This window comes from Apiospora phragmitis (genome assembly GCF_038363925.1).
Source record: "Apiospora phragmitis strain CBS 135458 chromosome Unknown utg000001l:1.0-2902119.0:1.0-2906034.0, whole genome shotgun sequence".
Lineage (NCBI taxonomy): Eukaryota > Fungi > Ascomycota > Sordariomycetes > Amphisphaeriales > Apiosporaceae > Apiospora > Apiospora phragmitis.
In genome coordinates, this window is record NW_027117399.1 from 1,308,589 (window position 1) to 1,328,227 (window position 19,639).

Here is a 19,639-nt window from a genome sequence, read left to right on the forward strand (position 1 = left end):
GTGATGACGATATCACTCCCGAATAGGCCACGCAAGCCTCAAATACAGAACCGAATCTTTGGCGGTCGACTCGTAGGACTTGTGCTCTCGGATAAGACCTCTCTTTCTTATCGTTGTTGAATATCATTCCATTCATTGGCAACACGAAGAAACCAACCCGAACTTGAGCTCTTCTCAGCATGAGATGAGTAATACTTCCCAAGGTGGCACAATGCTCTTAAATTCGTGCCAACAGGCAAGGCAATGGCGCTGGACCGGCCAGGACAATGATACGGTAGGTAGGGCTTCCTTCCAAACCGTCGAACCCCCGGCCCCTGAGATCAGGACTTCAGTTGTTTGGATGCCGCGAACTGATTGCTAGCCCTCTATCATCTAGCTGTGTCAAGGCATCTGGCGGCGAAAACATGTTTGAGCAAACCACCCTTCCCGAGGGAGAGACCGGACTGTATGCCTATGCGAGTCCCGCGGCCACTTGCAGAAGAGGCAGGCATTACGGTCTTCGTCGCGGTTCCCTCCTGGAAGGTAAGTTCGTCTAGTAGCGAGCCTTATGTTATATAGACCGAATAAATGTATAGATTTGTTTGGTTCTGTATATAAACATCTGGCAGCCACCATCAGTTATAATACCCCTATGGGGCATGTTGAGTAAGCCCAAACAGGTAAACAGCGTAGATGGAGATACCGATAATGCACTCGGATGCTACGCATGTTATAGAGTACCCGCAAGAGAATTATTTTGAGTCTGTAGTCGTTGGACTGCGGCAGGCCGGATTTGGTGTGTTGATGTTCCAAGTCCAGGTTCTGTTCTAAAAGCTCAAGTCGTCAAAAGCGGGAAAAGAAACAGCAACCTTTTATAAAAGCTTCACAGCACGTCGCCCCCGAGACGGTATGATCTTTAAAGCCAAAACCGCCATACCGAAGCCCCAATCAGGCGCCCTGGGAGCTTGAGGCTGGCATTGTAGCGCTGACCGGTCTTTTAAAGGGGTTGAGTGTGCAGCATACCTGCTTGTGGAGTAGCTTTAGCCACAATAGCTAAAGCCACAGAAGCCACAGCAGCCACAGTAGCACAGTTCACAATAAAGCAAAACATTGGTGCATGTGCATTTTTCCCTCGTACTTCGTTACAACTTTATCCTTCTCTCACACCAACTTGGCCGAACTCAGCTGGTCTCTTCGACTGCACGTCTTGCATGATCAACGTCGTCACCCGACGAGAAAAACGTACCTCAGGCCAACATCTATTTTTTGCAATTTGGCTGCATACTTCGAGATGATCGCCAAAAGACTGTCATTGTGTTTGCGAAGATACTAACATATACGTTCGATTACGGGACATGGTAGGTAGGTAGATGTGTGCACTTGCTATCATGATTGGTTTTATTCTGCCGCGACGATCCTTAGCAATCTAGCTCTGGTAACTGAGTTTGGTTTCCCCATTCATCCTCGGTATACGTCAGTTACAGGCAGAGAACAAAGCTCTTGATCACGATTAAGCCGGAGCATCTTAGCTTCGGTCGCCGAGAGGCGGCCGATCACCAGATATGGTTGACTTTGTTGGTCGAACATTCTACCTTCCCACCGTGCTGTATGTGAAATTTTGGCCTTGCGTGATGTGTCGCTTGGGCCGTTCCTTGCCCCGGGTGCATTCCTCGCTGTGATGTACCATGGATAGTGGCATCCTCGAAGGCGTCCCCTAAATACCTCGCCTATTGGTCTCCCTATGTCATACATGCCGATCAACGCCAGCTCATTGAATTCACAAGTATCGTTGCGAGCTAGTGCATGGTTTAAGTAGCATCGCGAACCAGATACGGTTTCACTTGAGTACAGTATGCGCGCCCCTAGCTTCTAGGTATTGCTCTGGCACACCCTGGGGCAGTGATCGAATGAAGCCGAACACCTCCTTGTCGTGGTACCTCAATCTGCTCTTGGGGTCCAGATACGGCGCTGGCAAGCCGGTGATATCGCAATAGCGCTTTGTATGGGCCAGTGAAGGAGCGCTTTCGATGTTTGTGTAAGTCGCACTGGGTGCACTCGCTGCTGCACCGCCCGTGTTGGGCCGTAGGGTTTTCTCCAATACCAGCTTCGATAAACTACGCGACGCCTGAGCCAGGTTCGGCTGCTGGAGGCTCGTGCCGTCTGTGGATGGCGCGGGCGTCGTTGTGCCAGACGTAGATAGTCCGTCGTTGTCGGCGTTATTGGCGGGTGTGGCCGGGCCGCTGTCGTCTTGGGGCGTCGCGATGATCGATGTCTCTTTCCGCGAGGCGTCGCCCAGGATCGTCTTGACGTTCTTGTTGCGGCGCGAGTTCGGTTTCCAGCTCGGGTTGCGGAAAGTCCTGTGGACCGAGTGAATGTCGAGCTTGTCGATCAACTCTTGGTGCGCAATCTGCGCTTCCGTAGGCGCGGCCATGTTTGTTGGAGATGTGAGACGTTGATGTGGAATTGATGCTTTCGAATGCAATCAAGTTCAGTAGGTGGGTCGAATTTCAAGTTAGAGGTGAGTAAATTTTAAGTCGAGTAAGAACGAATCAGTTGTTATGTCGCCGGAAAGAGAAATGTTTGGTTGCAGTAGTTCGAACTCATTCATCAGCCTCGTCCAAGCTCTCGCAGCATAACCCGACTGCCCCTACTGCTTCCATCCCTGTACTGCCAGCTGCCACCGCCCACCCTCTGTTAATGCGACACTCATCCATCAACAAAGCACCGCGAAGAACCACTGCAGCTTCCTGGATAACACTGGATTATTTCCGTCCTTTGTGAAGATGGTAATACGCGTATATTTTATTGTTCTACAACAGACTTTGGTTGCTGAATGAGACGTTGCAGGAGAGCCCACACGAGCATCAGCAGAACTTACTGCTATCGCGTGTCATCACGAATGTCGTAAGTGTGGGTTGTTGACCCCACGAAGCCGCAACATACTGATACTCGGCTCGTCATTACAGGAGAAACTCAACGAAGCAATTGTAGTGATGAACAAGAGCCTACAAGTCAGTTAAATCATCACCGAATACTTGGTTCTCGGAACTGACTGGATATTGCAGGATATCAATGTCCAAAACATGAACATTGAGTTGGTGGCTCAGATGTTCAAGAACTACCAATCCAATGTTTTGTTCCACCTAGAAGGTAAACCCAGTTTTGTTACGAAACCATACCATACAGATGCAGACAGACTTATTAATACCGTAAACAGCCACCGACAACTTGAAGCCCCCGTCATGAAGGAAGGGTACGGAAGAGCGATGGTAGTCAGCAACTGCAAGTGCTGAGTACAACTCCACATATGGGATGCTGGAAGCATTGGGGAACCGGGTGACTTGCCGGGCCAGAGCAGGACGAGCTGGCTTACTACAGGGCGTGAACCTAAGAGAGAAAGTCAGCTAACAAGAACTTTGACGTTCTCAAGGCCTGTATGTAGTTACATATGAACCTGCTTTCGTATTACCAAGTGCTTAAAATTGAAGGTGTGAGACGACTTATACCAGAATCGGTTCTGGATGTGTGTGGTATGGTGTTTCACCGGAGTTTACTTAGGTAAAGACCGTGTCTGGGTGATTTGAGCACATATGGCTTCATGTAACGGATAACAAGATGAGCTGCATAAGATATTGGAAGTATGTAGGTTCGATGTTGTTACACTACAACCCATCAATTGGCTTCATGGGCATCCAGTTGCCAGTCAATGCATGACAGGTACTGATGGCCATAGCTCCGAGTATTCGCAGCGCACTAAGACCAATTGAAGCTAGTGTCCAGACCCCTGCTTGCTTGAGCTTCAAGATCCCTGTTCAATACAACCACACCGTCAGCCTTGCATTCTTCAGTCGCGAGTGACGGCGAAAGTGAACAGACTTTGGGATCAAAGTTCTGTCCATTCAGGTTTCTTTCTTCCCGCATCGTGGACGCTGTGCGGACAGAGTCGAAAAGTTCAACCATGCGCTGAATTGAACATGACAATCGCTGCCCGTATTAATTAAAGCAGATCCTCGACTACAGCTGTCTTCGTCCATTCGGTAGGATTGTCCAATGCGACATGCGCAACAGCAGCAGAACTTGATCAATCCGTGATTCAGCTTCCATCCCCAAGCCTCGAGCACAATTAACGAATTGACGCTGAAAACAACTCTACAACCGCAAAAATGGCACCCTCCGCTGTCGACCCGACAGTGCCAGCTCTTGCGGCACTCCTGTGCGTGAAGAGAAGACGTATCCTCCGACGCGAATATTCCCTATGAAGGAAACCCGCTTCGAGAAGCCCACACCCGAGCAGCCTGATGGACGGCAGAAGGCTTTGGCTCAGCCGGCTGGCAGCGCCGCTATAGTCATTGATAATGGTGCGTATACGTACAACTTGGACCGTACCTTTTGAGGAGCACCGGATGCTAACATTGGGGGCAATATTGTAGGCTCCTCGGCCGTAAGAGCTGGATGGTCGTTCGAGGCGCAACCCAGGTTCAACATTCCCCAATCATGGCTAAATACAGGGATCGAAAGCTGGGAAAGACATACTCGTTCGCCGGCAACGATTGCTACGCCGATACGACCGCCCGAGGCCACATAAGGAACGCCTTTGAGCCCGGAACTGGTGTTGTCACCAACTGGGATGTCATGGAACATGTTCTGGACTGGACTTTCCTCAAGCTCGGTATGAACGATGCGGAGGGCTCTATAGACACGCCTATCGTCATGACAGAGACTGTCGCGAACCTGCCATATTCGAGAAAGTGTAAGCGAGAACCCCCTACCATGTCAAAATCTACGGTCGACCCTAACACACGCATACGCAGCTATGAACGAAATCATCTTCGAGGCATATGGCGCACCTTCCCTGGCAACGGGCGTCGACTCGTTGTTCTCGTATCGACACAACAAGGGCCGCACAGGTCTGGTCGTGTCATCATCATACAGCGCTACCCACGTGATACCCGTTTACGATTCCAAGGCGATATTGAACCAGGCAATTCGCTTGAACTGGGGCGGGTGGCATGCTGCCGAATACCTCCTGAAACTTGTTCGACTCAAATACCCGGCGTTCCCCGGAAAGCTCAATGTCTCCCAGGCCGAGAATATGCTAAAGGACCATGGTTACGTCTCGAAGGCATTTGATGATGAGATTCGTTCCTATCTGGACTGGACAGGCTTAGAAGACCGGGATATTGTCACCCAATATCCCTTTACAGAAGAAGTCATCATTCAGAAGAGCGAGGAAGAATTGGCACGTATAGCAGAGCGGAAGAAAGAAAGTGGCCGACGACTGCAGGAACAAGCTGCCAAGATGCGCCTGGAGAAGTTGATGCGCAAGGAGCAGGAGCTAGATTACTACAAGAAGCTCCAGGAGAAGATCGCCGACTCCAACAAGAAAGACACCAAGCGGCTGCTCGATGCCGAGGACATGAAGGACGAAGCTGCGCTAGAGCGAGCCATCAAGGAACTAGAAAAATCAGTCAAAAAGGCTCGTACGAAGGATGTGGGAGGTGACCCTGAAGAAGAACAAGAGGCCCCCAACTTCGATTTACTGGATGTACCCGACGAGGAATTAGACGAAGCATCTCTGAAGCAGAAGCGACACCAGCGCCTTCTGAAGTCAAATCACGAGGCACGAGCAAGAGCCAAGGCGGAGAAAGAGGCGGAGAAAGCGCGTATTGCCGAGGATGAGCGTCTTGATAGGGAACGGCGTGAAAACGATCTCGAAGGCTGGCTGGAGGAGAAACGCGCCATACGCAACGAGACATTGATGCGTATGAAGGAGCTCGACCGGCTCAAAGCCGACCAGGGCAACCGAAAGTCGTTGGCCTCGCAGATTCGGATGAAATCCATCGCCAACCTAGCATCAGATGGTCCACGAAGCAAACGCCGGCGCGGGGGAGACGACGACAACTTTGGTGCCAATGACGACGATTGGGGGGTGTACCGGCAGATCGCTGTAGGGGAGAATGCCAGCGACGACGAAGAAGGCGAAGAGGATCTCCTGGGGAACCTGAAGACAATTGAAGAGGATCTCCTACGCTATGACAAAGGCTTCACGCACGACGACACATACGAGGCTCAATCCGACTGGAGCCGGTCCCTCCTACACGCCTTCTTGCGCGGCCCGCGGCCCTTCGACGCGGGCGCTCAATCCGAAATCAATCAGATCCATCTCAACGTGGAGCGCATACGCGTTCCCGAAATTGTATTTCAGCCCTCGATTGCTGGAGTGGACCAAGCTGGTCTTGTCGAGATGTGCAGTGACATCCTCACCCAACGACTGGTGGGCATCCCCACGATCAACCGAGATGACTTCCTGCGTGACATATTCTTGACCGGTGGCAACACTCTATTCGACAATTTCGATGACCGCCTACGCCAGGGTCTCACAGCTCTGCTGCCTGTGGGCAGTCCTCTCAAGTTGCGCCGAGCAGACAATGCCGTTCTGGATGCATGGAAGGGTGCCGCAGGTTGGGTGGGATCCTCCGGATACAAAGCCGCCGCGGTGACCAGGGCAGAGTGGCTCGAGAAGGGAGGCGATTACATAAAGGTATGTCAGCAATTCCCCCTGCCCCTCTCCGTTTCCCCTAATCATTTTGAATTGGCAAACGGGCCACAGAACCTCCTGCTTTCCCCATGTCGTGACCAACAATTCCTCTCCTTCTACCCCGAAACCTTCCCCATAACCCCGTCTTTCCCCCTCCCCCGTAATTGTTGTGCGCACTTTCGGGCCATAGCGCGGCTCCGACCATTTTCCCTATGTAGTCAAGCCTGGTCAGCCAAAGAAACCTTGCCTCGTTCGGCACCAGCCCCATTCCTCCCCCGCGCGGGCGTTCGAACAGGGCAGGGGACGACTTCAAAGACGAATTACTGTTCGCTGAGTTTACGGCGACTTACGGTGCACACCGAGGCGGCACAGCGCCAAGTATGGATGTGTGGGGTTTTTCCCTTGGTCCGCTTGCACTGCGGTGCCCCATCCCTTTGGTCATGTCATCGTGTCTCCCGCCTACTCTCAAGCGAGAACGAGTGCAGAATGATTTGCAAAAACACCAAACCAACCAACCAACCACCTTCGTTACTTGCGGAGTTGTCCTTTGCATTCTTGTTACTCCCACACCACACCGCCCTCTCCCACCACCCCCTTTGCTAAGTCCACATCAACCAATGGGTCGCCCCGATCTCGATATGCCCAACGTGGCGTGCCGCTTGGTGCTGACATAAGCTGCGAGAAATTCGGGGAGCGATCTTGCGGGTGGGCTTGGCATAACTCCTGACAACGCTACGCCGCTTTCTTCATATGCCATTGGTCGTTTCCTGCACCCTTGATGAGTCAGGTTGACTGGGGGTGTGTGGCTTGTACTTTGCGGAGTGGGAGTTGGAGTTAGCTGCGACGAGCAGCAAGACTATTGCCTGCCTATTGTGGTTATTCTGGCTTTTGCTTTTATCGCACTTATTTTCCTTCCTTTTTTGGCTGCTTTCTTTCTTGCTTCTTTACCTCCCCTGCCTTTGCCAGATCACTCGCACCCACTCACACTACTCACTGACTGGCCGCTGCTTAACACGACACACCCGTGCCACACTTACCAGAGCAGCATGCTTGCTAGGTGAATAACACCGAACTAACTTTATCGCATAGGAGCACGAATTGGGCAACTCATACCCTTGAGCTTGACGGCATGGGGCATAGGCCACAAGGCTTGCAACAGTACCGCGCGATAGATACGGGAAGAGGCGCAAATTGTAACTGATTCTCCCTCATTCACTTCATATGGCACGGAAACAGGGCGGAACCTTGGCGCCCTGACGAATCAAGTTGGAAGCAATGAAGAACCCGGCTCATGTGCTGTCTGCTTCCAGATTTGCTTGTAGAAGATACCATAACAGGATAATCAAATATCATTCACATTGTAGACAAGCTTCAGGATTGGCTGTTTTCAGATTGTCGCGATTTTTCCATCGAAAACCGGATCTGGTGGCCAGATGGTACATACATATATCCTCTCAATATCTTACTTTTTCTTGACCACAAGTCTATTTCAGAAGGTCGAATCTGAAGTGCATTAGCTAATACACCAGTGAGTACGACCACTGCGTAAGAATGCGACACAGCAATGCCACTCGGGCTGTTTGCCCGCCCCCCGTAATGCCAGACACCACTTCTTGGCCCGAAACCGATCAAGCCCGAACGCCACAGTGTGATCAGCATCCCACGATGCTGCCTTAAACGCCCCCTTGTGAAAATGAACGCAGAATCAGACAGGAAACCCATACATCTTTACCCCTAGTTTCCCCTCTATACGCCCCTTCCGCATCACCAATAGACACCCTATGCTCTCAAAGATGACGGAGGGGGTAAGGCCGTGTCTCGTTGCAGTTGCCGCCGAATCTCATCGTCGCTCCTCTCCTCGCTCGTCTCCGGCTTCACTCGGTTGTAAAGACCATCAACAGACATGTCCCTCGGCGGCTCTCTCGCATTGATTCCAGCATGTACCGCAGCAGCAACGTCGGCGAGAGAGCCCGCGGAGCTGGCAGCTTGCGCAGGCTCTAGCACATTGGCAGGAGGATGAGGGTGGGCAACGGTTCGCGGAGCATTGGGTCTAGGAGGGTGCAAGGCCAAGCCAGGAGGGGGTTGCGGGAGTTCGATCTGGTTGTCCATCAATCGGGACTGTAGTTGTATGACGTATTCGCGCAACACGTAGTTCTCGTTCTGGACCGCTTTATAGGTGTCTTCCATTGTGCGGAATTCCCGTACCTCCTGCTCAAGCTTTTTTATGTGGTGCTCCTTCCTTTGCCTGAATGCTCTCTGTTGTCTGGATCAGCGTTGACTATGCTTAAGCCAATGTAGCACTAAACATCACATACCTGGGCGGCCCTGTTCTGCGCAGCGCGTTTCGACTGGCTGAGCTCCCGCTTAGCCTTTCGACCATCCGTAATAGAGTCATCCCCGTCGTTGTCATGGTCGTGGTCATGGTCATGATCCAGAAGCCCATGCACTGCCATAGCAGATGAGGCAGAAGGAATTGCGCCGGGATGAGTGGACGCTGCGGCAAGGCCAGAAGGCATTATCTCCGTGGAGTTCGCAGCACCACCAGCTGCTCTCAACTGAGGATGAATCTGCGGTTGCGGAGGTACACCAGGCTGAGGGACCCTGGTCTCCTTGGGGCCTGAGTCGGCCTGGTTGAGAAGACTTGTTGCTTGGTGTGCGAGTTTAGCTCGCAAGTCCGGGTCTTCTGAAGGACGAGTCAGTGACACACAACCCAGATAATGCTGCTGGAATCGTGAAAGAGTATACGCAGTGAGAAATGCGAGGTTGAGGCAGGTAGCGACAGGACTAGGATCGAGAGCTAGTAATAGAACTTGGGGAAGCTATGGAGTGGACCGAGGCGAAATATGTATGACTTGAAAAGACCGGTAGGCAAGGGTGGTAAGGGGAGGAGGTATTTGGTAATAGAGACGGGCAAGCAAGAGGACATGGGAGGGGGGTGTACATGTACATAGGGTAATACAAGGCCGGAGACGTCGAAAGGCTGAGGTTGTGCGTATATATGCATGTATGAGTGTGATTACATATTCATGTGTGGAGGGAAGATGGGTAGTGACAGGGGAGGGGGTGGATGGATGGTCAGCAAACGATAGGGGGAGGGGGGCCGGTATAGAAAGGATCGAGAGGACCCATGCAGCAAGAGTAATCCGGATCGTGGGTAGGCTTCACGAAATCCGGTACTTTTCCATGATGTGTAATCGGCAACAAGACGCATTCCCCATCATATCTGGGGAGGACACAAGAGCATGGTAGAAAAAAGAAAGAAAAAAACATGTTCGTACTCACCAGTGAAGCTTGTACTGTCCTATTGTCCGATTCTGAGTCAGCATCTAGTTGATACAGTTCGATGATTATGGTGATGGTAGTGACGGACAGACACACTACATGTTCTACCGTTTGGCTGAAATGGAGATTGTGAAGACGCAAATGCCATGGGAATAGATGCACTCATGACAAAGACCAGGGTGTTGATTTGCTGGATAACTCGGGGAGGAAGGGAAGGGAGAAAATAGAAGCCAGTGATGCACCTTTCGTGTATTCGTATGCTGACATCCATGCATAGTAAAACACGGCGGGGGTTTCAGTAGAGCTTGGTGGCTAGCCACCGGACAGCAATGGGAAGAGAGATCGGTGGTAGGTACGGTATGGGAAGCTATGAGATTGGACTGGGAGAGGGCGGATGATTACGAGATGACGATTTGCTCCAAACTTACCTTTGAGGCGCCTGTAGGAGGAGCAGGAGCAGGTGCGGCAGCCGTAGCCGCAGTAGCTGTGTACTCCATCATGCGAAGAACGAGCTCAACAAAGAACGAGGATGGGAGAAAAGGAAGAACCGGGTGCGGTTATGACGACGGAGTGAAGCTCGACAAAAAAAGGAAGATCCGATGATGGACGCTGCAGCTTGTATGGCCCGGAGGATCGACAAGACTAGATCTGGATGGCTCTTCTGTTGTTCCTGGAAATGCCGCCGCCAGCCCGCCGCAGACAAGGAAGTACCGGGGTGTACTTTTTTGGGTTGGTTTGGTCTTTACGAATCAAGCAGATAGATACTTGGATGACATAAGTATCAGGGAATAGATAGATTGGGCTGTCAGTCCGGAGTCTGGGTCCTTGGCTGGGGCCGAATCGTTGATTGCGGAAATGGCGACCTGTACTTGTTGCTGACTGTATTGTACGATGGATAGCAGTGGTAGTGTTGAAGTACAGGTCGGTGGTGGTCGGGCAAAGTGGAAAAGAGATCCCTGGGGCTTCTCAGAGTTGGTTCGGATTGGACATGCAAGTATTAAGGAAAATTTGATGGGGCTCGGATGGACTGCTGCTGAACAACAAGTAGTCGGTTGGCTGGGCTGGCTCTCTTCTTGATAGGTGGTGGCCCTTAGAGAATAAACTTTCAATGGTTGGTTGAAGGTGGTAAAAGAAAGAGCCGGGGTTTTGGGTGCTGACAAGTAAGTTACAAACGCCAGAACCAATGGCAGGTGTCGATTGTCCGAGGGTCACGAGAGACAGCTGCGCGGGAGGGAGAGAGAGAGAGAGAAATACCCTGTACTACTTGGGATGTACATACACAAAAATAATAAGACACAACCGAAGCAGCGAGCAATGGAAGGGAAACGAAGCGCGACGGCGGAGACACAAAGCGAGCGAGGGAGTAATAGCAGGTAAGTAAAAGTGAGGGTGATCGGAGACGGTCGTCTTGTGCCCCACGAGCCCCAGAGTCAAACCAAGCGCCGGACTTTTTTTGCTGTTGGTTTCGTAATCCGGAACCAAGTGACGAATTATTCAGCCAGCCAGCTCCGCCGTAACAAAATCGAAGAAAAGAAAAGAGACAGAAAAAACCAAGCAACCGAAAAAAAGAAAGAAACCCCCAACCTACTACTACTCGGTCATTCGTTCATGATCTCAGTTATGCCATTGCATACCTACCTACTGTATGAACATTTGACCTCAACCACTGATCGCGGCATCTGTTTTCTGTCTCTTGAGCCCCTAGCATGTCCAACATGTCATGTCATGTCGCTCGCTCCTGTTGAGCATCTGTGAAAAATGGGCCAACTGCAAACCGACCGGCTACTTGGGTACATGTACTACGCCCGGGAGGGTCAACACTGGGAGGTGAGGCTGGGTTGCAACAAGGTGCCAAGGTGCCTTTCTAGAAGGAGGAACAAGATTTACCGCGGGTAACGGGCCGGTTTGCTGACCATGGTCGATGGGTGCTTTTTTTGCACTTGTTCGCCCCGAGCATGGTTTTTCTAGAAGAGATGGGACCGAAACCCTCTGCGCTTTTTCCACTCCCCAGCAACCTGCTTCCTGGGTTCGTCGTCTGCCTCAGGGTTTGACTCTTGACACGGAGCACGGAGTATCCCTTTCACGCCATACACAACGACATATGCACGAAATCTGTACGAATAAGTACGTGCAGCTCCTCAACACTACTACAACTAACATCATCTCGACTCGAGTGGTCTGGTTGCGTATGTAGGAGAGCTACATGCACACACCTAAGGCCTATATGTACGAATGTGTTACTTGCTTCGGTCGTCAGCACTGAGCAGAGGAGGAGAAGGAATGGGAATATATGGGGTGATCACGTAATTCGCGCTCCCTGGCGAGCTAGAAGATAGTTGACGACGCGCTCGGCTGTGTAAATATGAGACTTGGATAGTGGGTTTGTCAGCAATTTCTTACTTGGTGTCAAGTGTTACTGTACTTTAAATCCGGACCGAGAGGTAAAGTCGTTTGTGCAGATGGAGAAGTACCCAACGGGTACTTTGAATTCCCGAAACTTTGCTAACTACAATTGGCTGATATAGTGGCAGGGCTAATAGGCTATTCCCTCCACCCGAACTCGGATCGTATGGGCTTCGAAAAGTGCAGCAGGAAACCGTATACTCATACATTTCGACTTGGCTCGAAGTGAATCTCGGTCGGTGCATGTAAGGCTATAAGCTTACCTCCCCGGGGGGCCTTGTCTTGAGGTTTGTTGAGCTGAGATCACTGGTTCTTTGTTATGCTTTCGGGTAGTTGTGCTATCTACAGATTTACAGTACTTATTTATCGGCATATGTACCCCCCAGCGCCTCTTTCCCAGGGTGGTACGATAGGAATACCTGCCCAGAGTCGATGAGGTGTTATGAGGTAAGCTCACCAGAGCCGCCTCATTCCATCGACGGTGCTTCTTCTGAAACTTGTTCCCAGTTTATTCTGGTCCCCAACTCCCCACGAGTTACATAAGGAAACTCTAAACCCTTGATTCGACAGCATCGGAGATGGGGGGTTTTCTCTGTTTGGTCTTTTCAGTGAAGACAAAGTTCGCGAGAAGATTACGCAACGACGACAGTGACGGCAGAAGGAAGCGCGCAGCACCGGTATGGCATGGCAGGGTATGTACGTACTCCGTGCCCCGATCCCTCTCTTCGTCCTCCTCGCATCCATCTTGCAGGCCTCGCAGGTGATTGATTTCGGAATTGTTTCCTTAATCGTAGGTATTACTAATTTCCTAGTTTCTCGTCTAGCCTGGGCTGGGCTGGGCCAATGGGACAATAACGCACACATCCCACACCATCCCTTTGCATTGTCAGCCCGCTGCGCTAGATACACTGCCTATAAACCAACGCACATAGCGCGCCGTGCTGTAAACAGCGTTGCCGAGGACATAAACGCCGTATTCGTTCTGCTTTATTAGTCAGCGCACTATGGATCGGTCCTCAGCATTCATCCCTTCCGCGCAATAGCTGATATGTACAAGCCTTGGAGCTTCTGTCTGAAGTCCCGGGCGTTAGAAACGGAGAGAGGGGAGAAGAAATGAAGGGAGAAAAACAGAGTGCAATGCGCCACTCAAGTGCATAGTGGTGACTCCGGAGCGTACAGCAGATTTTGCTGCTACAAATACGTGCCAGCGCGATGCAGCAGCAGCAGCAGGGGCGGTCCAACTCCGAATTCACGTCGAAATTGCACGAGACATTCCCGAGCTGTGGGTGTGTGTGGATGCATCTCGGAACCGTGTTCCTATTAGCACAGTCTCCAGTCGCAGAGGTGAGTGAATGGGTGACGTCGGGGACCGCTGACAAAGTAGGTTCCCACCCACACTCACCAATCTCTTGTGCTACACTCGTCAGCTTCAAAGTACACATCGGCATGGCTTGCATACGAATGTGGCATTTTCCTACGGGAGAGCGGATTGGCTGCATCGCACGATGAACCAATCAACCCGTCCCGCCGTCCTGATCCCTGCTGCTTTGGTCATCAATCACACCACACGTGATTCGAGAGCTTGAGATATGAACCCAGTCTCTTGGCACACGATGCCGTGCCGGACTTTCCAGCTGCAAGGAGAGTCCGGACCCCTTGGGATTTGGAAGGTGCTACTCGACAACACACCCGAATCTAGTTACTCGTCCGTCGATTCTCTCTCGTCAGTCTACCTAATATTACTCTACACTTATTTTACAGGTATGAGCATCCTCCTAGATGATGAGGCTGCTTAATGCTTGCAGACCGTTTCAGCACACTGGCGGTTGGTTATGTAGTTAGAAGCAGGACTTACATAATAATCCTCGTACCCACTGGGTGTTTACAGGAGCCAGTTTACTGGTAGATGCACGCTCATCAGCGACAACCGAGACCGATCAGGTCATCCATGCCTTAACTCTTGCTATTAGTAATCTTACCACCAAACCTCCCACTCCCGAAACCCACCCACCATCCTGCCGAGTCACAGAACGAGGCGAGCAGGATAGATTACTCTCTTGTGAGACCATGAAGCGTGTTGCACGGGTATGTGATAGGAGCCTAGCGCACAATATCGGCCGAGAGATCCCTTGCCCTTGAACAGGAGAGAAAAGATCCCATCTCCTCTGAGTTTTCCCAGGGCGAACGAGCCCACAGCCAGCCAGCACGCACGCACGCACGATACATCACAAACCCACAATCCACTTGCGGCACATAGTTCTGCCTACACTGGGGTCCCAGCCCAGTTATTAGACGAGAGGGGCCGCACAGTACGGCTTGCTTGCAGATCAACCGGAAGAATCACGTGTGCCCATTAGGAAAGCCAATATCCCGAAGGAAGCCTCGGTCTCGTCCTTGCCGTTATGAAAAGTACTTGCTGTGTTTGCTGTTTAGGGAAACTCGTGTCGTGTCGTGAGGCGCTGCTGATGCAACGTCTTAAAGCCAGCCATATGACGGCTAGGTTAAGAGCCAGGTTGCGATCACTCATCAGTACTGCGCTCATCACTCATGCCCAAAGGTGACCAGCCTATGAGTAATATATGAGAAAGCAACTCTATACAGAACTGCGTAACAGCCACCAAAAAAAACCTCTCGGAGCCAAGTGGCTTCAGGAGTCGCACAAGTAGATGATCAAGACACACTTCCGCCGATAAGAGAAACATTACCGTTTCGAGAAGGGATCCGCACTGGCCGCGGGGATACGCAATCTTCCAGTTGCTCGTCGCTCTCGCTTGCGTGTGGACAATTAGGTTGCACCATCCCGTCTCGGCCATAAGACGCAGCAGAACGCGAGTCCGGAGGGAAGATGGGACCATCTGGCTTATGTAACCACACCGTATGTACATTACATACTCGAAGTAGAAGCTGGCCAGCAGTTGGGATTGCCGACGTGGTAGTTTATATTGTAGCACATCTCGAACGTGCATTACTGCTTACTATGCATGAGCGTAGGACAAGGGTGATTAAACGGAGGACGGTTGAGAGACTTGTGGAACCCCTACCCAACCCCCCTTCTCTCCTCTCCTCGCCTCTCTGCTCCCGATACTGCGCAGTGTTATTGCATACATACACGCCATATTTACGCTGGCGACTTATACGGTTTCCCACCCTTCCAAACGTGTGTAACGTTGTTCGGGTCTGTGAGGAAAGCGAGGTCATCCAGTGGATTCCCTGCCACGCCTATCAGATCTGCATCATATCCAGCTTTCAACTGACCGCTCTTGGGCGCCAGTCTGCCCAGGACCTCCGGAGCGTTGGCAGTCATGGCTGCAATTGCCTCTAGCGGGGTCATTCCCGCCTCGACTGCATATGTAAGTTCCATAGCGTTCTTGCCGTGGGCGACACGGTGCTTTGGGTTGCTGTTCCAGGTGTCTGTGCCGAGAGCTATCTTGACGCCTTGCTGTATGGCCAGATCGTAATTCTTCCTGGTTAAGGGAACAATCTTCTTGATTTTCTTGACAATCTGCTCGGGGAACCCACTGGGGTCAAGCAGTAAGCTCTCTTGGATGTGTCGGGTTGCAACGAGGGTTGCCCTCTTCTCTTTCACTGCAAAGCCAAGGGTCAGCATTAGTTCAACGAGATGCCTATTGATCAAAATAAGATGAAAAAAAAACAAAAAGGTACAGGGACATGCAATAGACGCCAGATGGAACCTTGGCCGGGACTCCTTCGGAGGATATGGGATGTGATCACGCCGGCTCTGCTTCCGGAGACTGGGGAACAGAAACGCAAACTCCACCACGTACTAAGTGCCGCAACCTCCTCGTCCAAGTAACACCCGTGTTCGATGCTCTTGATACCGGCTCTGAGCGCTGCCATAATCCCGGCTTTCCCGATGGCATGGGCAGCAACGGCACGGCCTGAGCGCTCCGTCTCGTCGACGATGGCCTTGAGCTCATCATCCGAGAACTGGCGGTCCTCAGGGTCGTCATCAAGACTAAGCACGCCTCCCGAGGAGCAGACCTTGATACACCGCGCTCCTCTGCGTACCGTAGTGCGCACGGCCTTGACGCACTCGTCTACGCCGTCGCACAGGTAGGAAGCGCCTCCTGCCTCGCCGAACTGCTTGACCGCGCAGAGGGGCAACTCGTGATCATCGCCGTGGCCGCCTGTGATTGACAGGGCCGCCAATGATGAATACACATTGGGGCCGACCAGATATCCGTCTCGGATGCCCGGCCACAAATATCCTGCATACTTTGTTTTTGATATGGTGTCAGTTTCTCCACCCACTTGTACCAAATTGTAGGTGGGTTAGGTATGGAAAGAGGAAATGTGCCACCCACCCCCATCAACTCCCGAACAGAGGTGAATCCTGCATCAAGGGTGCGACGTAGATCGGCCACCGTGACAGCGCCGGCCAAGGTCGGTGCGCCTGGTAAGAACGAGCTGCTAGCATTTAAAGTACTGAAAGCTAGGCCATGCCCCCCAAAATGGACGTGGCAATCCCATAGCCCTGGCATCAGTACTTTGACGTGGTGGAACTTGACGGCATCGTACTTGGCCGGGCGGTTGGAGAACTCTCCCACCCACTCGATCGTGGCGTCGTCGACCACCACAGCGCCATTCTTGATAGGCTGCCCACGACCTGGGATCAAGAGGTCGCTCCTGATGCCGAAGCAAGTGGTGGCGCTAGTAGTCCCGGAATGCTCCTCTACGCCATTGACGCAATCTGTCGGTGCCGTATAGTGAGGCACACGCATGGTGAATGGGGTGATCTTCACAGAGTTGCAATGAACGTAGTAGTGCACCAAAAGGCTGAAGTTTGCGAGTTGATATCAAGCCCAGTTATGCGGCGACGATACCTGGTGACTCCTTTATTCAGCAATGGTTATAATTACCATCTAATGGACGGGTCCTGATATGCTGAAGAATATGCGACTTCAAATTACCCCTCCGCACCCTCCTCTGCACGCTGCTGAGAGATATGAGCCTCGCGCATACGCTTGGAAGACGAGACGGGTGATAGTTGGCTCACCTTCCTGTTGCTACCTAGCCCGCATCAAATACATGCACGCATGGCTGCCATGTTGTACGCACATTACTTACCCCCGCATTACAACCTATACCATCGGGCGTCTTATAGTAGCAAACAATTGCTGACTCTTGAATGGCCTCCGGAGGTGCCAATATGACAGAAAAAACATGGCTGATTACAAGTTGCCAGGTAGAATTCCCATGTGTTTTAATTGGGGGATGAAAGGAAAGCACTGGTATTTTATGTACCTTGCAGACAAAGCTGATGACTTGGAGCGGACGGGGCCGCTTATTCTGCACCCACGCCCCTGCCTGGGTTAGGTTAGGTTAGGTTGTTTTGCACTGATGATGGCCCTAGCGCCCCGAGCTTCGAGTTCATTGATGAAGGCTCTTGGGAACATCACAACTCAAGCTACACCCACTTTCAATACATGTACATCGCCTTCCTCCGTCTTGCCAACCGGAGCTGAACGTTTATTCGACAGCTTACCATCGTAACCGTTTGATCACTTCTCGTTTCTCATTGTCCAATGCACAGCTCGCCAGCGTGGCTCCGCTACGCCCACTCCCTTGCGAGAACAAGCATAAGATCTATATCATCAGTACACCGGCCGCGTTCGGTACCCCGAGTAACACTCTCAAGACATCACTTACAGTACTCCGAGCCCCGAGTGCGGGCGTTCTCTCAGGTGCCTCGTACGGCAATGTCTACCGCCGCCACCACCCAAGTCAAGTTCTCGGCAGACTCTGATGAGGCGACTCTAAGGCCAAAACTCCAGTCACTGCTGGCCGCGACGGGACGTCGGTGGAACTTGATCAGCTCTGGAGAAGGACTCGAACGTAGTTTCAAGTTCAAAACGTTTGCGAAGACTTGGGTAAGTGCGGTTTGCCCCATGTTCGTTGCCCAAGCAAGCGGTGAATACAGGCTTCCAGTCCTGAGAGGGAGAAACGGGGGTATATACTTTGGACTACCTTTCTGGGAAGTAGCATTTGCCGCGCATCAAGACACGCCTGGGCTTTAGGGGCGACAGAGCTGTCAAGTTATCCGTTGGATATGCGTTCGTCGTTGATGCGGCTCAAGCAAATTGCGGATCCCCTCCTATCGGGAGGCGGGGACATACCACCGCCGGTGCATGATGTCCCTTACTCAGCCCAATAGTCTATCTCCTGCGTTCGATGGCATGGAGATCGCAACGCGGCTTTCTAATTAACGCACCTTGCCGGCTTGTCAAGACTCAGTGATCTACGTGGGTTGAGCCCACCAAGGGGGCTTCATCAGTGCCGCGATGCAAGCGGACATGCTAGCAAGATTCTGCTATCTCATGACAGAAGCGCGCCACTGCGACGCATGACACCTAAATTAGTCCCCAGGCTGCTATTTCACGATGTAATTACAAACTTCGACAGGTCCTGACTAATCCGGTACGATGGTAGGATTTCATGACCGCCGTATCGTTGCAATGCAAGTTGAAGAACCATCACCCGGAATGGTCAAATGTAAGTTCCTAGCCTATCGCACGGGGTCTCTCTGCACTTCACCAAGCATAATCCCGGTGAATTTCATACTGCCCTGGCAAATACAAGGAAGAGAAGGGGAGTCGGCATCCTAAATGCGGTTGCTTACTCATTATGGGCACCCTGGCTGGATGAGTTCCTTGACTCGCTTCGTCTTGCATATATTCAATATGGCGGCAGTTAGGTGTACACGGGGAGCACATTACTGTTTTGATAGCCGCACACCACCATGTTGCCAGTCGAGCCTTTGAAGCAAATTATACGATTCGAGGCATTCGTACTTTTTTTTCTCCCAACTTCAAAAAGCCCCTGCCTCACCAGCAGCTCCGATAAATTGCACCTCTTATACCCTCCACAGGCTTTGATGCAACCTCACTCTATATGCAGAAAGCAAGCAGCTGACATACTACATAACTGATGCACAGGTATACAACGTGACCTTTATCCGCTGGACCACCCACAGTCCAAAGGGGCTTTCAACGAAGGACGTCGAGCTTGCAGCCATCTGTGACGGCCTGGCCCGGGATTTGGGGAGATTGTTGAGGAACAGCAGCAAGGGGGCGGCGACCAGAGCTGCGCAATGAGGAATCTGGCAGATACCGTGGCATCTGGAGCCGGCGCTGAATGTTGCACACCCAAACCACAAGTCCCCCAGTCAGGGGCTAGCAAGACTTCGGCAGGGGTGTACCCTTACAGGGCAAAATTTCAGAAATGGTGTACAGTACAATGACAAATAGAGAGTGCCCTTTGCGTTGTTGCGTTTGCGTCCAGGCAGCCAGGAAACGCGAATGGGTGAAAGCCCTGGCCCTGATCGTATCAGACACCTTATGGTCTGTATGAAAGTAAGCAGGACCCGGAAGCTTGCTATTCGTGTCTATCCTGCCTGACTAGCTAGCTACAGCTACC

At 51.8% G+C, this 19,639-nt stretch overlaps 6 protein-coding genes across 6 annotated transcripts; 3 read left to right on the forward strand and 3 right to left on the reverse strand.

Moving 5' to 3' along the window:
- Positions 1–1,816: 1,816 nt before the first annotated feature.
- PG994_000403 (IES6 INO80 chromatin remodeling complex subunit 6) lies at positions 1,817–2,410 on the reverse strand (the record flags this gene model as incomplete). Its single annotated transcript, XM_066851812.1, has 1 exon — positions 1,817–2,410. The coding sequence occupies one exon, from the start codon at positions 2,408–2,410 to the stop codon at positions 1,817–1,819; it is 594 nt and encodes a 197-aa protein (XP_066722444.1).
- Positions 2,411–2,799: 389 nt separating this feature from the next.
- Positions 2,800–3,225, forward strand: PG994_000404 (DASH complex subunit dad4; the record flags this gene model as incomplete). The annotated part of the gene is made up of 4 exons (XM_066851813.1): positions 2,800–2,883; positions 2,946–2,990; positions 3,045–3,129; positions 3,197–3,225. Coding segments are annotated over 4 exons (243 nt in total), but the record flags the coding sequence as incomplete, so codon positions are not given.
- A 1,009-nt stretch (positions 3,226–4,234) lies between these two features.
- Positions 4,235–6,851, forward strand: PG994_000405 (actin; the record flags this gene model as incomplete). Its single annotated transcript, XM_066851814.1, has 4 exons — positions 4,235–4,347; positions 4,410–4,729; positions 4,791–6,520; positions 6,708–6,851. The coding sequence occupies 4 exons, from the start codon at positions 4,235–4,237 to the stop codon at positions 6,849–6,851; spliced, it is 2,307 nt and encodes a 768-aa protein (XP_066722446.1).
- Positions 6,852–8,296: 1,445 nt separating this feature from the next.
- Positions 8,297–9,843, reverse strand: PG994_000406 (uncharacterized protein; the record flags this gene model as incomplete). Its single annotated transcript, XM_066851815.1, has 3 exons — positions 8,297–8,773; positions 8,833–9,301; positions 9,800–9,843. The coding sequence occupies 3 exons, from the start codon at positions 9,841–9,843 to the stop codon at positions 8,297–8,299; spliced, it is 990 nt and encodes a 329-aa protein (XP_066722447.1).
- A 5,477-nt stretch (positions 9,844–15,320) lies between these two features.
- PG994_000407 (amidohydrolase) lies at positions 15,321–16,944 on the reverse strand (the record flags this gene model as incomplete). The annotated part of the gene is made up of 3 exons (XM_066851816.1): positions 15,321–15,787; positions 15,988–16,438; positions 16,528–16,944. The coding sequence occupies 3 exons, from the start codon at positions 16,942–16,944 to the stop codon at positions 15,321–15,323; spliced, it is 1,335 nt and encodes a 444-aa protein (XP_066722448.1).
- A 978-nt stretch (positions 16,945–17,922) lies between these two features.
- Positions 17,923–19,317, forward strand: PG994_000408 (pterin 4 alpha carbinolamine dehydratase; the record flags this gene model as incomplete). The annotated part of the gene is made up of 3 exons (XM_066851817.1): positions 17,923–18,093; positions 18,653–18,715; positions 19,159–19,317. The coding sequence occupies 3 exons, from the start codon at positions 17,923–17,925 to the stop codon at positions 19,315–19,317; spliced, it is 393 nt and encodes a 130-aa protein (XP_066722449.1).
- Between the last annotated feature and the right edge of the window lie 322 nt (positions 19,318–19,639).